This window comes from Triplophysa rosa, linkage group LG7 (genome assembly GCF_024868665.1).
Source record: "Triplophysa rosa linkage group LG7, Trosa_1v2, whole genome shotgun sequence".
In the NCBI taxonomy this organism is placed as follows: domain Eukaryota; kingdom Metazoa; phylum Chordata; class Actinopteri; order Cypriniformes; family Nemacheilidae; genus Triplophysa; species Triplophysa rosa.
The window spans coordinates 23,487,726-23,501,829 of NC_079896.1; the positions used below are offsets into that span (position 1 = coordinate 23,487,726).

At 39.4% G+C, this 14,104-nt stretch overlaps 1 protein-coding gene across 9 annotated transcripts in view; it reads left to right on the forward strand.

Annotated features, from left to right (window-relative positions):
• The window catches only part of ptprfa (protein tyrosine phosphatase receptor type Fa), a 183,130-nt gene that overhangs the window by 143,778 nt on the left and 25,248 nt on the right, over window positions 1-14,104 (forward strand). For all 9 annotated transcript variants that reach the window (XM_057338018.1, XM_057338019.1, XM_057338020.1 and 6 more), the window contains 5 exons: window positions 9,448-9,565; window positions 9,873-10,454; window positions 11,530-11,627; window positions 12,449-12,705; window positions 13,526-13,607. In XM_057338018.1, the coding sequence (XP_057194001.1) occupies window positions 9,448-9,565; window positions 9,873-10,454; window positions 11,530-11,627; window positions 12,449-12,705; window positions 13,526-13,607 (1,137 nt within the window). The remainder of the gene's footprint in view (window positions 1-9,447; window positions 9,566-9,872; window positions 10,455-11,529; window positions 11,628-12,448; window positions 12,706-13,525; window positions 13,608-14,104) is intronic.

Sequence of the window (14,104 nt, forward strand, 5' to 3'; positions counted from 1 at the left end):
TTGATTTCCGATGTTTCTGCACCTGTGAATTGTGATCTGTCGATTTTTGTCTGTGTGGATTATTTACATTTATTCATTAGCAGACGCTTTTATCCAAAGCGATTTACAAGTTGGGTAAACAATGGAAGCAATTGGGTCAGCATTAGGACAACAAAAAGCATAAGTGCAATAAAACATGTCCCACGAAGCCTACTACAGTGTACAGAGCTAATCTTTTAAAGATTTTTTTTAATTTTTATATATTTAGATAGAGTAGAAAAGATCGGTCAGGTGCTGACGGAAGAGATGTGTTTTCAGCCGATTCTTAAAGATGGCCACAGAATCTACTGATCTTGTTGCAGCAGGCAGATCATTCCACAAATGTGGAACCGATCCAGAGAAGGTTCGTGAGAGCGATTTTTTTTTACCTTTTTGGGATGGCACCACAAGACGTCTTTCATTTGCAGAGCGTAAGGATCTGGCGGGTACATAAGTCTGCATTAGTGAGTGAAGATAGGGGGTGCCAAACCAGTGGTGGTCTTGTAGGCCAGGAGCAGAGTCTTGAATTTGATGCGAGCGACTATAGGTAGCCAATGTAACTTAATGAAGAGAGGGGTGACGTGTACTCTCTTCAGTTCATTGAAGACCACTCTTGCTGCTGCATTCTGGATCATCTGTAGAGGTTTTGTTGTGCAAGCAGGAAGTCCAGCTAGTAGTGCACTGCAATAGTCCAGTCTGGACAGAACAAGAGCCTGGACTAGGACCTGCGTATCATGCTCGGATAGGAAAGGTCTAATTTTCCTGATATTGTAGAGGATGTATCTATAGGACCGAGTGGAGCTGGCAACCTGATCTGTGAAGTTTAGCTGATCATCGATCACCACTCCCAGGTTTCTGGCCGTTCTGGAAGATGTGATGGTTGATGAGCCCAGTTGAATGGAGAAGTTGTGATGGATCCTAGGGTGGGCCAGTATTACAAGCAGTTCTGTTTTTGCAAGGTTCAGCTGCAAGTGATGGTCCTTCATCCAGAGCGCAATGTCACTCAGGCATGCTAAAAAGCATGCAGAAACAGTCGGATCGTCAGGCTGAAATGACAGGTGGAGTTGTGTATCATCAGCATAGCAGTGATAAGAAAAGCCATGTTTCCAAATGACAGAGCCTAGGGATGTCATGTATACAGAAAAGAGCAACGGCCCAAGCACTGAGCCCTGAGGCACCCCTGTATCGAGGTGTTGGGACTCAGAGACCTCACCTCTCCAGGATACTCTAAATGACCTACCTGAGAGGTAAGACCTGAACCATTGTAGCACCATTCCGGAGACACCCATAGCCTTGAGGGTCGACAGGAGGTTGTGGTGGTTAACGGTGTCAAAGGTGTCAAAGGTGGCAGATAGATCCAGTAGGATGAGTACAGATGAGTTTGAGGCAGCTCTTGCCAGTCTCGGGGCTTCAATGACAGAGAGCAGCGCAGTCTCAGTGGAATCACCGCTCTTGAAACCTGACTGGTTGCTGTCCAGGAGGTTGTTCTGCATAAGAAAGGAGGAGAGCTGGTTACATACAACACGCTCAACAAGAGTTTTGGCAATGAAGGGGAAGAGAGATTATGTGTGTTTGTGTGCATCATCTTTATGTCTGAACGGAATAACGCATCTCTTTGTTAAACCGCAAACTGAAAAACAAAATCTAAAACATAGGGTGTTGGTAACGTGATTCAGACAGTCTTTTCCCATCAGAGTGGGCGGGCTTTGACCAGAATAACCTGCAATGTGGAAATGTAAAAATTTTTTTGAGGCTATATGTACAGAAAGTGTGTCTTTGGTTGAGTAAGCAACCCTTTCTATCACTGTACAATCACAGATTTTCAGATGTTTCTTCAACCTTCTCACGTCTCTCTCGCTCTCTCTGTTTGTTTATGTGTGCTGTTTTATGATTAAAGCTTTTTCTAAGGGTTTGGAGGTGCCGTGTCTTTTATTTGCTGTTAGTCAGCAAGGTTATGGAGCGGAATATAAATCCCTCCATCAGTGGGCCCATGGCAGCAGTTGATGTGCATCTGGGGGAAAGCACAGCGCTCACTGAATATGCATCGGCCATATTAAGAAGAGAAATCACCCTGCCACCACCAAACGTGTGCAGGATGTGAGGACTGTGACTGGCAGACGGCGGCTCCTTTAGATGTGTGTGTTTGAGGGAAATAAGGGAAAAATGTAATCCCTGAGCTGGTTGCTGAATAAGCAGATATCCTCTAACCTCTGAAGGTGAAACTTAATCTCCACTTACTGACACAGCGGCTAAATCATCAACTACAGTGTGTGCGTGTATGTGTGTGTGTGTGTGTGTGTGTGTGAGGACAACAGCTTATAAATCTAAATGATGTTTATTTGAAAATGTAAAAATGCAGAAAAAGGTTTGTGTGAGGGTAAGTGGTAGGGTGACGGTTAGGGAACAGAATATACACACTGTAAAAAAACAAATAATTGAATTGAATTTTACCGTTTAATTTTTATTAAGTTGGTTGTAAAATAACATAAAAACTATTTTATTGTACGGTATTTTCCTGGCTCCCCAGCTGCTGGAATATTACAGTTTGTATGTTTTTTACAGTGCAGTTTGTACAGTATAAAAATGATGATGTTTACATTTATTCATTTGGTAGACGGTTTTATCCAATACGACTTACAAGTAGGAGAGCATATAACATTTTGTCAACACGCTAAACAGTACCGATAGTTTACAGGGCCATGTTACTTGGAGGATTAAAGCTGAAGTAAGCAAGGAAATTAATAACATGAAAGACAATTTTTTATGTCTATGAAAGGTCCCCCCTTCTGAAAGTCGCTCATCATTTGCATAAAGTTGAGCAATGCTCAACATTGTTGCGTCGCTAGACACGCCCACTTCCTGTCGGCAACGGTCACTGTCGCCTGAAGTCACCAGCTCTTCATTGAAATGAATGATGTCGCTGGGATGTTTTCTGATTCTGGGACGCTCAGAATGTTTTTTTTTAATCTCTCAAATTTGAACTAAAAATATTGTTTCGGTTTGCATGTATTTGCAGAAAATGAAAACTGGAGAAACGGGTCAAAGTAAGAGAAAAGATGCTCTGTATTTTTTCAGGTTTTTACAGTGAAGTTCATATTCACTTTTAAGAAATACAACAGTATTATTTGTACATGTATTTAGGAAAAGATAACATACATTTTTTATGTGATAACCTTGATTTTATCACAGTTTTCATTTGTCTTGTCATTCTGTCAGTCTTTAACTTGCTGTTGGAAGAGTTTATGTCATTTAATTTAGTTGAAATTCAACAGACACTGGACTGTAATGGCCCAAATACATCTAGAAATGCTGATTAAAAGAACATTTGGAATGGTCTTTGTGTGTACAGATTGTGTTATGATACACTCAGTGATAGATTCTGTTAACTGTGTTTGCTGGAGTAATGAACAGGTTGTGGGGAACACAGGGGTGAGTCTTTCTATCAGGCGTCATGGTTTATTCAGTCTGAAAAATATCATGTCGGTGAAGGTCTCCGCTCTTGACTTTTTGTAAAACACTGTTTTTCAGTACGTGTGATGTTGTAGTGACTCATAGAGATGAAGGTCGATGAATTCTTCGCCAGCCGATCCCAGAATCAGGGTCTTGTCTCGGCCTCACGCACACACCCACAGACCATTTAATGCATATTGCACACAAATGTGGAAAGTGCTTTCTCAAATTCGCAAGCTCTGATTTGTTCGAGTGCCTTTATGCAGCAGTCAGAGTGCATGCGTTTATATCAGTCCATTGGGAAACAAAATCATGTTTATCAAGTTCCCAGCTGCTTCATTGAGCACTTCTATGAACTAATCACTAGATTTGATCAAGCTGCTGAGGTTCATGGCCTGAAATCGTTGAAAGATATTATTCTTCTTCAGCTTTCTTTATCGTATTGATTTATTTGTAGTTTTTCCATGGTAAATTGATCATCAATCTTTATGCCTCCGCTGACACAAGCCATGCTTTGAAACCTGTTGTTCTGCATAAATCATTACAACATAAAGTGTTTATGGTTTGTGGTCTGATATTGACTTCTTTTCCTGCCGTGTGTGTGTGTGTCGGTGGAACAAGAGGGATTCTGTGTGAGTAACTGTAGTGTGTTTTGGGATGTGGGCATACGGCAGAAAGACGCCTCCATCTGCCTTTGAAATGTTGTGCATGTGTTTTGATAGCAGCCTGGAGACAAACACTACTTTAATTCTCTCTCTCTTTTACTCTGTTGAGGAACTTTCAGTTGCACTTTTTTATCGGGTGGGACTTGATACTATCTATTGTGAATTCGTGTTGTTTTGTAAGAAAAGCAGATTACACTGTAAAAAAATTAAAATTTTCTGTTAGTGGGAGAAACAGAAATATACAGTAAAAGAAAAAAAATTCCCTGTAAAATTACAGAATATAAGGATATGTATTAAATAGTTTTTTCTTGTAAATTTGTTGTCTTTTTCTGTAATTTTAATATTTCATATTTCAAAAACACATTAATAAAAAAATCTGTAAAAAACATAAAAATTCTGGGTTTTTTTTACATTTTACGTGGAAAATCTGTAAAAAAAATAACAGAGAAATTAGCTCTATTTTAAATGTCAACCGTCTCGTAATTTTATCATCCTGAACTGAATTCACTTCTGTAATGTGACGGAGTGTCTGACTGAAACATTTTTGTCTGAATGAAACATTTTTCACCAAGAAAAAAAATCCCATAGGATAATCTTAATGCTCAGAGGTTGCTCTTTCATAGCTCAGAAGATTTTGAGCTCTAAATTCAAGTATCAGCTTAGTCCCAGATGTTTCTAAATAAAAATAGAAACAAATGAGGCAATTGTGAAAGTTGTGTGGGTGAAATAATCTGGATTTGGGTAAATAGGTTGAGAAATGTTTAAGCTCATATTGTCTCATTGTAATTCATATTATCTTGAATAATATTGACTTTTGATTGCAAAATCTGAGCTCACTTTGTGACATTGTTGAGATCTTTCTCGCAGGAGAAATATCTGAGACGCAGGAGTGTCTTCAATGTTTCCATTTGTTCTCCATTAAATCGCAGTGACGTCTAGGACTTTAGAAAGATCTGGATGGCCTCTGGATGACAGGATTAAAAGAGAAAGAAATGGTGACAACAGTTGAAAGACTAAACATGTTATTACATTTTGATCTAAGTTTACAAAAACTAAACCAAAAAAAATATGTCTTTGTAATAACTTAAACTAAAGAATAATTACAATCAGACCAGAAGTGTATATTAAAGGGGTCATATGGAGCGAACACGTGTTTTTCTGTCTTTGGTGTGTTATAAGTTGCCAATGCATGTATTAGACACGTAAACTTGCAAAAATTGAATGCATTCTATCTAAAAGCGAATACTCACCCAGACCTGCCTGAAACGCCTCGTGTAACCACACCCCCACAAATCTACGTCAGTTGGTGGTATGATTTGACTAAGACCGCCCAATTGTATACGCAAGTAAGGTGGGCGTACCTGTCAGTACAATTGCTTTGGAACCTGATGTTCCAAATATGGTAAGAGGCGTTACATTTCCGTCACACGCTTGCAGTATTCGACCAATCACTACGCACTGGTTAACTGGCCAATCATAGCACACCTCGCTTTTCAGAGCCATGAGCTTTGTTAAAAATCCGTGCGTTTCAAAGAGGAAATACAAACATGCACGGTATGTGGAAAATACAGCGTTTTTGAACCTTAAATCGTGTATACACATTGCATTACATCTAAAACAAACGATAATATTCGTTTTAGCCGTGTCATATCACCCCTTTAAGAAAGTAAACTGGGTCAGATTTTGTCTTCCTGTTGAAGTGCTAGTTCACCCAAAAATGAATCTTCTATCATCATTTTACTCTTGTCATTTTAAACCTGCATGACTTTCTTTCTTCCGCAGAACACAAAAAAAGAAATTTTGAAGAAAGTTGGTAACCGAACAGCACCGGCCCCCATTCACTTCTATTGTATGGACACAATACCAATGCAAGTGAATGGGGTCCCGTTAACAACATTCTTCAAAATATCTTCTTTTGTGTTCTACAGATGAAAGAAAGTCATGCAGGTTTGAAATGACAAGAGGGTGAGTAAACGATGACAGAATTTTTATTTTGACTTGAGAACAAATGTGTGTACTGTGTTTGTTTATGCATAGGCTGGGAATTCAAGATAAATAGGGGTCAAAATGTGCCTGTGGTTATGTGACAGCAGCTCTGATGTGTCATAATTGTTCACATCGAATCAGAAGCCGCTCAACTCGGTTTCACCTGCGTGGGAAATGAAAATAATTCCAGCAGTGCCCCAGACATTCCAAATCGCCGAAGAGTGAATTTGATTGACAAAGGTAGTTGTTCTTTCCTCAGACAACCAGTGACAGCTCGACGTCCGTAGCGCTGGAGACGAGCGATTCCTCTTCTCGCTCTGCCAAGAGGCCTGCATCCCTCTTCATGTGCCCTAGATATTTACCAAGACTCATATTCAAGTGTCATCTACAGCTATGGCCTGTTTAATCTTTCCATCAGTATGCGGGTCTGTCTAGGCCCCCTTCCGTCTCGCTTTCCTTTTCTTTCATATTAATGGGACGTGACAGTGATATCACTCAAAACAGATAAAAAGACTCCTCTCTCTCAATGTTCTGGTAAGCTCTGTGTTGCCACAGGCAGTCCATCCATCACGGCTTAATATGAACGCTGAAGTCTTCCCACATTTCAGGACTCAGTGACTCCCCCGAACACTTAGCAGCGATAAGCCGGACTGCTAAAAACGAGAAACGAGGCAAAGGCAAATATGCTTAAAGTGCAGAGACGATCCCCTGCCATGCCGTGGCTTTTAAACAGCATTTAAAAGCTTTTCGTGAGTCCCATTTGCGTAAAAGTCTGGAGCTGTGAGGTGATGATTAAAGAGGCATGTGTTTTATGTTTGGGTGGCCGTGATCATTTGTGTGCTAGAAAAGTCCCCAAACAGTCTTTTTACCTAATGGCATCTTAGCAATGTCCTTGGACATTGAAAACCTGATATTTTTGCCGCGACTGTATCTCACTGTAGACATATTATTTTCATATAAAGTTTATTTCTATGTTCTATTCATTTCTACAGACAACACAGACTTGAACTCTACCCCAATAAGAGCATTCTAAGAACAAAAATGTCTGTTACACGGCATCCCAACCAAACACGACGCGATGAGATTCCTGAGATAAGCAATTTGTTTGTCCATACCGAACGCGAAAAAGGGGTGGCACGCGACAATCAATCCCAAAACACAGCCAATCAGAACAGTTTTTCTCTGTCCACGCACCCTCTCATGCTGCAGCTGAACAGTGCACATGCAGAGAGATGCGTCCTGTTCTGTTCTCATGACTTCAGTGATGCCTCACCGGACGCTATGCTATAATTTCAGAATCTAAACGTATGTAATCAAATGTATATAGCCTGTGACCTGTCATCATCCATGTTTGGTGACTAATATTCATGAGGTGCAGAACTTACATCGAATGAGATCGTTTTGTGGGCGGAGCTGTCAGCCGCGACGTCTAAAGTAGAAACGGCCGTTGCTCGCTGCGCAGCCCTGTTGCGGCTGGTTAGGACAAAACCTCTGATTAACATGGAAAGATACCTTTCATCGCGTCGCGGCGGCGCAGTGCGTTTGGTTAGGACACAGTGTCAGGCTTTTAGATCTGTTAAACTGTGTATGCTGTATTATAAACGTGTTTGCTTGTTTTCTGTCTGTGTTTACTGATGACTTTTTGTCAGCTCATTTCAGACCTCCTGCGGTGAAAAAAACACTTTGTTTCTCTCTAACTACACACATGGAATCTTTAAGGTTACTATATTTAGACCCTCACATGCACTAGTTTTCATCTCTCAAAGAATCTACAGCTTCTAGTGTGAAACTGCAAATCTGAGCCCTGGCAGAAAAACTAAATCTGTAAAAATGATCCAGATCTCAGGAATTAAGAACATCATGCTGTGATGCTCTACAGACAGATTTGTTTCTGCAATGAGGGAACATAGAGACTAGAGATGTAACGATATGAACATTTTACATAATTATTATAGAGAACAAAATTATCACGGCTGTCAGTACTATCACGGTTTTGTTCACATGTGCTGGAAACGTCCAAAAAGTACTCGTGCCAAAAAGCTTGTTAAAAACGATTTTTGTTGTCATAAACATCAAATATATAACATTAATATTATTCCTCCTGGCACAATGGGGCCATTAGGTAAAAGTTTCAATTTTTCAGGTTGAAGTAAATCAGACATTCATTTAAACGCAACACAAATCATAAAATCATCTGTCTGCATGTGTCATGAGTAACCGGGTGTACTTTAGGACCCAGGAGACACCTGATTCAATCAGAGTTGAACAGAGCTTTAAAATCTTCAGTCTGTCTAAAGAAATATGAAGTAAACGTGTTTCAGTAAATCTACGTTTCCCCCAATTTGCACATTTTTGGACTAAAAGCCCTGTGATCACAATTAAACGGGAGCAGACGAGGATGAATATGTATGTCACATATCAATAACGTATTATTTTGCTTGTTTATTTTGCATTCCGGACATAAATGAACAAAACCCGCATTTCATAATGCATCTCTAACTTTGGCTGACACTGGACAGTATTTACCGTTAGTAACGATAAGTTGGTACGGTTTAATGATAACTCAAATATGACATGATATTACTACCTGTTGGACGCTTTTATCATGGTTTATCGTAAAACCTTTAATCGTTAGAACCCTTCATGCTGTGAAAATACTAAGTCTAAAATATATTATACAGTAATTGATGTTGATGACAGTGAAATCATCAAAATCTCAGATTGTGAACTTTTCATATTTTTGGTCAGTTTTTAAACTCTACTAACAGGGACATTCACTTTATGAATTGAGCTTTTATTAACCTGCTTTCAGAATTCTGTAAAAATATCTCAGAGCAGCACAAATAATGTATGAAGGACTGAATAAGACCATTATCCTTGAGTTATAAAGACCTGGAAAAAAGAGCATTTTCATTCTGAAAACACTTTACTTTACAGTACCGTAAGTTATTCAGCCTTTTTATTCAATTTAAGGTTATTTTAGGAGTGCTTTTCTCAATTGCGCATTGTACAGAAAACACAAACAGACAAGAATATAGATTGGCTACAGAAAGAATAGTAATATAGAAAAATGGTAAGATTTATAGAAAAGTCAAATCATTAAAATATGAAAATTAAAAAAGACATTGAAGATTACACCATACACAAAATCATATCATAATTGTGAGTATATTCACAAAGTAATGTTTTTGAGAAAAAAGTTATTGCAGAAATAATGAGTACCAACACCACAGTATGCCTTCCATCGACTGAGAGACAGAGACTAACCACCCTCTCTCTCTCTCTCTCTCTCTCTCTCTCTCTCTCTCTCTCTCTCTCTCTCTCTCAGGAGGCTATCATCACTGGTCTGTTGCCTGAAACAACATATTCTGTTACCGTGGCAGCGTACACCACTAAAGGAGATGGAGCAAGAAGCAAAGCCAAAGTGGTGACCACTACGGGGGCAGGTGTGTGTTTTTGTTTAATTTGTGACATCACAGTTTATTTGACATTTAAGGTCGCCAGTGTTTTCAGGGGTAAAAAGTTTCAACTGCAGCCAAAAACACAAATCTCAACAAATGGCCTTGGCTATCACTATAGCTGTAATATCAGGCCTACACACATTAAACTAGTTGTGTAACACGTTGAAGTTTGAGCATTTGTGTGGGCTTGTTCAGATCCCCAAGTATGAGTAGTACAGGTGGGGTGATATTTTGCTAAAAAGCGTTTAGATACGCCATAACTTATGACGCCAACTTTCTCTCTGTCCGACAGTGCCTGGCAAGCCCACCATGATCATCAGCACCACCATCGGGAACACAGCTCTGATCCAGTGGCAGCCCCCTAAAGAGATGGTGGGTGAATTGATGGGCTACAGATTGCGATACAAGCGTGAGGAAGATGAGACCTACACGGCCCGTGACTTCAGACGCACAGACGATCACTTCACCGTCACGGGCCTGCACAAGGGGGCCACATACATCTTTAAGCTCTGCGCCAAGAACCGAGCGGGAAATGGAGAGGAGTACACCAAAGAGATCAGCACGCCAGATGATGTTCCCAGCAGCTACCCCCAGAATCTCAGAGTGGTGGGCCTGACGACCACTACCACCAAACTGGCGTGGGACCCTCCGCCTCTGCCCGAGAGGAACGGGAAGATCGTGCGCTACGTGGTGGTGTACCGTGACATCAACAGCCATCAAAACCAGACCAACGGTACTGCGGAGACGCAAATGACCATCCACGGCCTGCAGCCAGACACGACCTACGACGTCAGAGTGAGAGCGTTCACAGGAAAGGGAGGTGGTCCGTTGAGCCCCAGCATTCAGAGCAGAACCATGTCTACCTCCATGCCTGGTGAGTTTGTATGAATACGTGCTAGACCTTTTGTGGTGTTCGGGTCTGTTTTTAAAGTGTATTTTAAGAAAATTATTGGTAAAAATGACAATACTACGATGACCATACGTGCCATTTTCCTGGCCAGAATTTTGGGTGCATCCTCCGGAGGGGGAGTACAATTTTTTATTTTATAATGTTTTTTTAACTGAAATGTGAGAACCTCGATGACGTACGCGATCGATAAATGCGACCCCTGGAGGACGCACCCGAAATCCTGGCCAGGATGTGTTCGGGAAAAATGGCACTTATGGTCACCCTATCCTATACAACACAATTGATTCTTTCTCAAGCATTTATTCAAGATAAAAGTTTTTCTTTTTTTATATAATTTTTAGATTTTTCTTTGTACTGCTTTTTTTTAAACGAAATACAAGTAGCATCTTTTTTATAAATGTGGTTTATCAAAAATATTAACTATATACAGCATGCTGTCTACGTTGCTTAATAACTGGGATAAATTAAATGTAATTTTTTACAATAATTTTTATGGCTATTTTGATTTAAATACGAAATAATAATGTTGTGGGTCTGCTAGACCTGCAAACGTTTTCTGAGTAACTGAAGAAGCCTTCATCATTTCATCATCGCTTTATAAATTACCGCCACCATGATCAATAGAAAATGTACGCAAACATCTCATTTAAATGAAATTCTGATTACCGCCTGCTCGACTGACAACAAATAGCGCTGAGCTCAATCTATAACGAGTTTCATTTACATACTAAGGAGGCGTTTACACTGTAAAAAATGACAATAATCTGATCTCTCACTGCAGGAGGATGTTGAATAAGATAAATTTTTATATAGAAATACCAAGAGTTTAGTGGATTTAGCTTTGCATATATTCTGCTGAGATGTGTCGCCCTCATCTCCATCCCTGCAGAATAGACAGCAGGCAGAAAACAGATAGTTTCTTAAATTCTTTAGATGTTTTTAGGTTTCATGTTAATCTGTGTTGTCTCTGTCCTGCATTGTTTTCACTGCTCTTGTGTCTCATGTGACTAAAAGCCTTCTCTTCTGACTTCTCCGGCAGAGTTCACCAAAAACTTTGGTGTGAAAGCTGTGATGAAGACCTCAGTTCTGCTCACGTGGGAGGTGCCCGAAACCTACAAGTCTCAAGTGCCTTTCAAGGTGAAAACAGATTCATTAACTTCAATAAATAAAAACAAGTGAAGCTAAATTAAAACATGTGTACATCCAAAACACAAATAAATTAAAATGAGAATTCATTGTAGTCACAAGTATAAGTTATTTATAAATATTTGGTTAAAAAAACATAATAGACAAAAACATAAAAAATCTTTGTTACGAAGTATTCAAAATTATAAACAAAAAAGTATATTAAAAAAATCAGTGTTCAAAACTGTCTCCTTGCCCTTGCAATGGTAAGCTTATAATAATAATCCATTTGAGCTGGTAAGATTTAGCTGGAAATCACAGTATGACATCATTTCACTTCAACCTTCGTAAAGGTAAATATGTAAAATAAGCTTCAGTTTTACTTTAAATCAGAGGTGGCAATACAGAGGCAAAAATTACCATTTAATTACTTTAAATGGTCCCGTATTGCCCACTTATTTATAGAGGAAGTTGAAAATTCTGAACCTTAGTGTTGAAAGTATGGAATGCAGAATTTTTATTTGATAAAAAAAGCTGTTTTGGTTTGTTTTAGAGTTGCACCGATATATCGGCCAATAATCGGTATTGGTCGATAAAAGCAATTTTTCACACTATCTGCGATTCAATGTTCAATATTAATAGTCATTATTTGAATTGATAACATTCAGAAAGTTAAGAAATATTAATTTAATCTTTAGAATTGGTATCGGCAGATATCACTCTGTATAATCGGCTATCGGTATCGTATCGGTGAAGAAATTTAGAATTGGTGCATCTCTAGTTTGTTTCTCTTTGTGTTGTCTTTAATATTAACCTGTTTTCCCTGCTGGCAGATCCTGTATAACCAGCAGAGCGTGGAGGTGCAGGGCGATCTGAAGAGGAAGTTGATCACGAGGTTACAGCCGGACACCGATTACTCTTTTGTGTTGATGAGTCGAGGAAACAGCGCCGGTGGGCTTCAGCAGCAGGTCTCCATTCGTACCGCCCCAGACCTCTTCATCACCAAACCCGTCCTTTACAAACAAGACCCAGAAGAAGGAGGCAAACTCACCATCACACTGCCCAAAGTGCACAACAGCGCCCTCGTCAGGTCAGTCACACCAACGTGTCAAATCAGTCTTTTGGCTATTATATTCTGGGGTCATGTTCTTGCAGTAGCAACACTGGTCATTTAACAGGTTTTCATTGCACACTGTGTGTAAAGTATGCAGGCTACTGGGTGGTTTGCTATTCGAAAAACAATTCTTGTTTTCTGATCTCAAGGCAATGTTTGCTTGAGTCTCGAGTCTTAGTCAGCGCACGTAGGCAGGAATAGCGTTCCTCAGTGGGCAAATATTGGATCTTTGTGCTTTAGCGAGACCGAGATCAAAGGTTAATGTTGAGGCACTTCCCATCTCAGCTCAGAGGAACTGTCTTAGATGAGTTCACCTGCTAGCGGCACGCTAGATTTGACCTGATACAGTGCAGAAGAAGGTCTCACACTGGCCGAAGAGCTCAGACGTCCTTCTGCTTAATGCTCAATTATAAATCACCGAAATTGAACAATTTGAGGCAGTTATATGTGACAGTACTGACAATAGACAGTGCTCGCTCCGTGCATTAGAGCGTAGAAAAATCTCCTTTTAATTGAGTTTCAAGTGTTTGTTACAGTCAGTGAGCATGCTGGAGGCTACTGGAGCATCACAGAATCATTTAGAAAAGCAATCTAAGGTGTGCTGTCCAAACAGACATTTACATCACCCTCACAAACAACAAGAGCCGCGATGAAGCCAGAAAGATTTGCCCTTTCATTTAGGACGCGCAAAATCTGTTCTCTAAAAGATGGCAGAGATAAATAGGGACATGTTTATCATCATTATAGTTGAGTCAAAGAGATGTGAATAAATATTCTTGTGTATGTGTCCTTACAGGTGGTTTTATGTAGTGGTGGTACCAGTAACTGCATCCACGCTGCGCCGCTGGGAAAACCCAGAAGACATGGATCTGGATGAGGTTAGTGTGTATCAGCGTGCTTTGTTGAAAAAGCAGCACCACCACAAGTAGAATTTTTATTAAAATTGTGAATTTGAATATGATAAAAGGGCTTAAAAATCAAGATTTTTCTTTTTGGCTTTACTTAATTTTACCTTGAACTAGTGTGAATCTCACCAAGACTATATGAAGAGTTTGTTTGCAAAAACATACAATTTTGAAAAATCATGTTTTTTATTGTGCATTCCAAGTAAGATCAATCAAACTGCAGTTGGGTTGTTTTGATTAAGTAATAATAACTTAATAAACAATACTAAAACACAATAAAAATATGATAACATAATAAAAAACATAATTAATGATTCACCATATAGGTATCGGCCAATACCGATATGGTCAATAATTAATTGTGCATCCCTAAAAAATATCATTTTTTTATAATGTTATCATATTTTTATTGTGTTTTACTATTGTTTATTAAAGGGGCCATTCCCCGTAATGTAAATTTTCTAACTTTA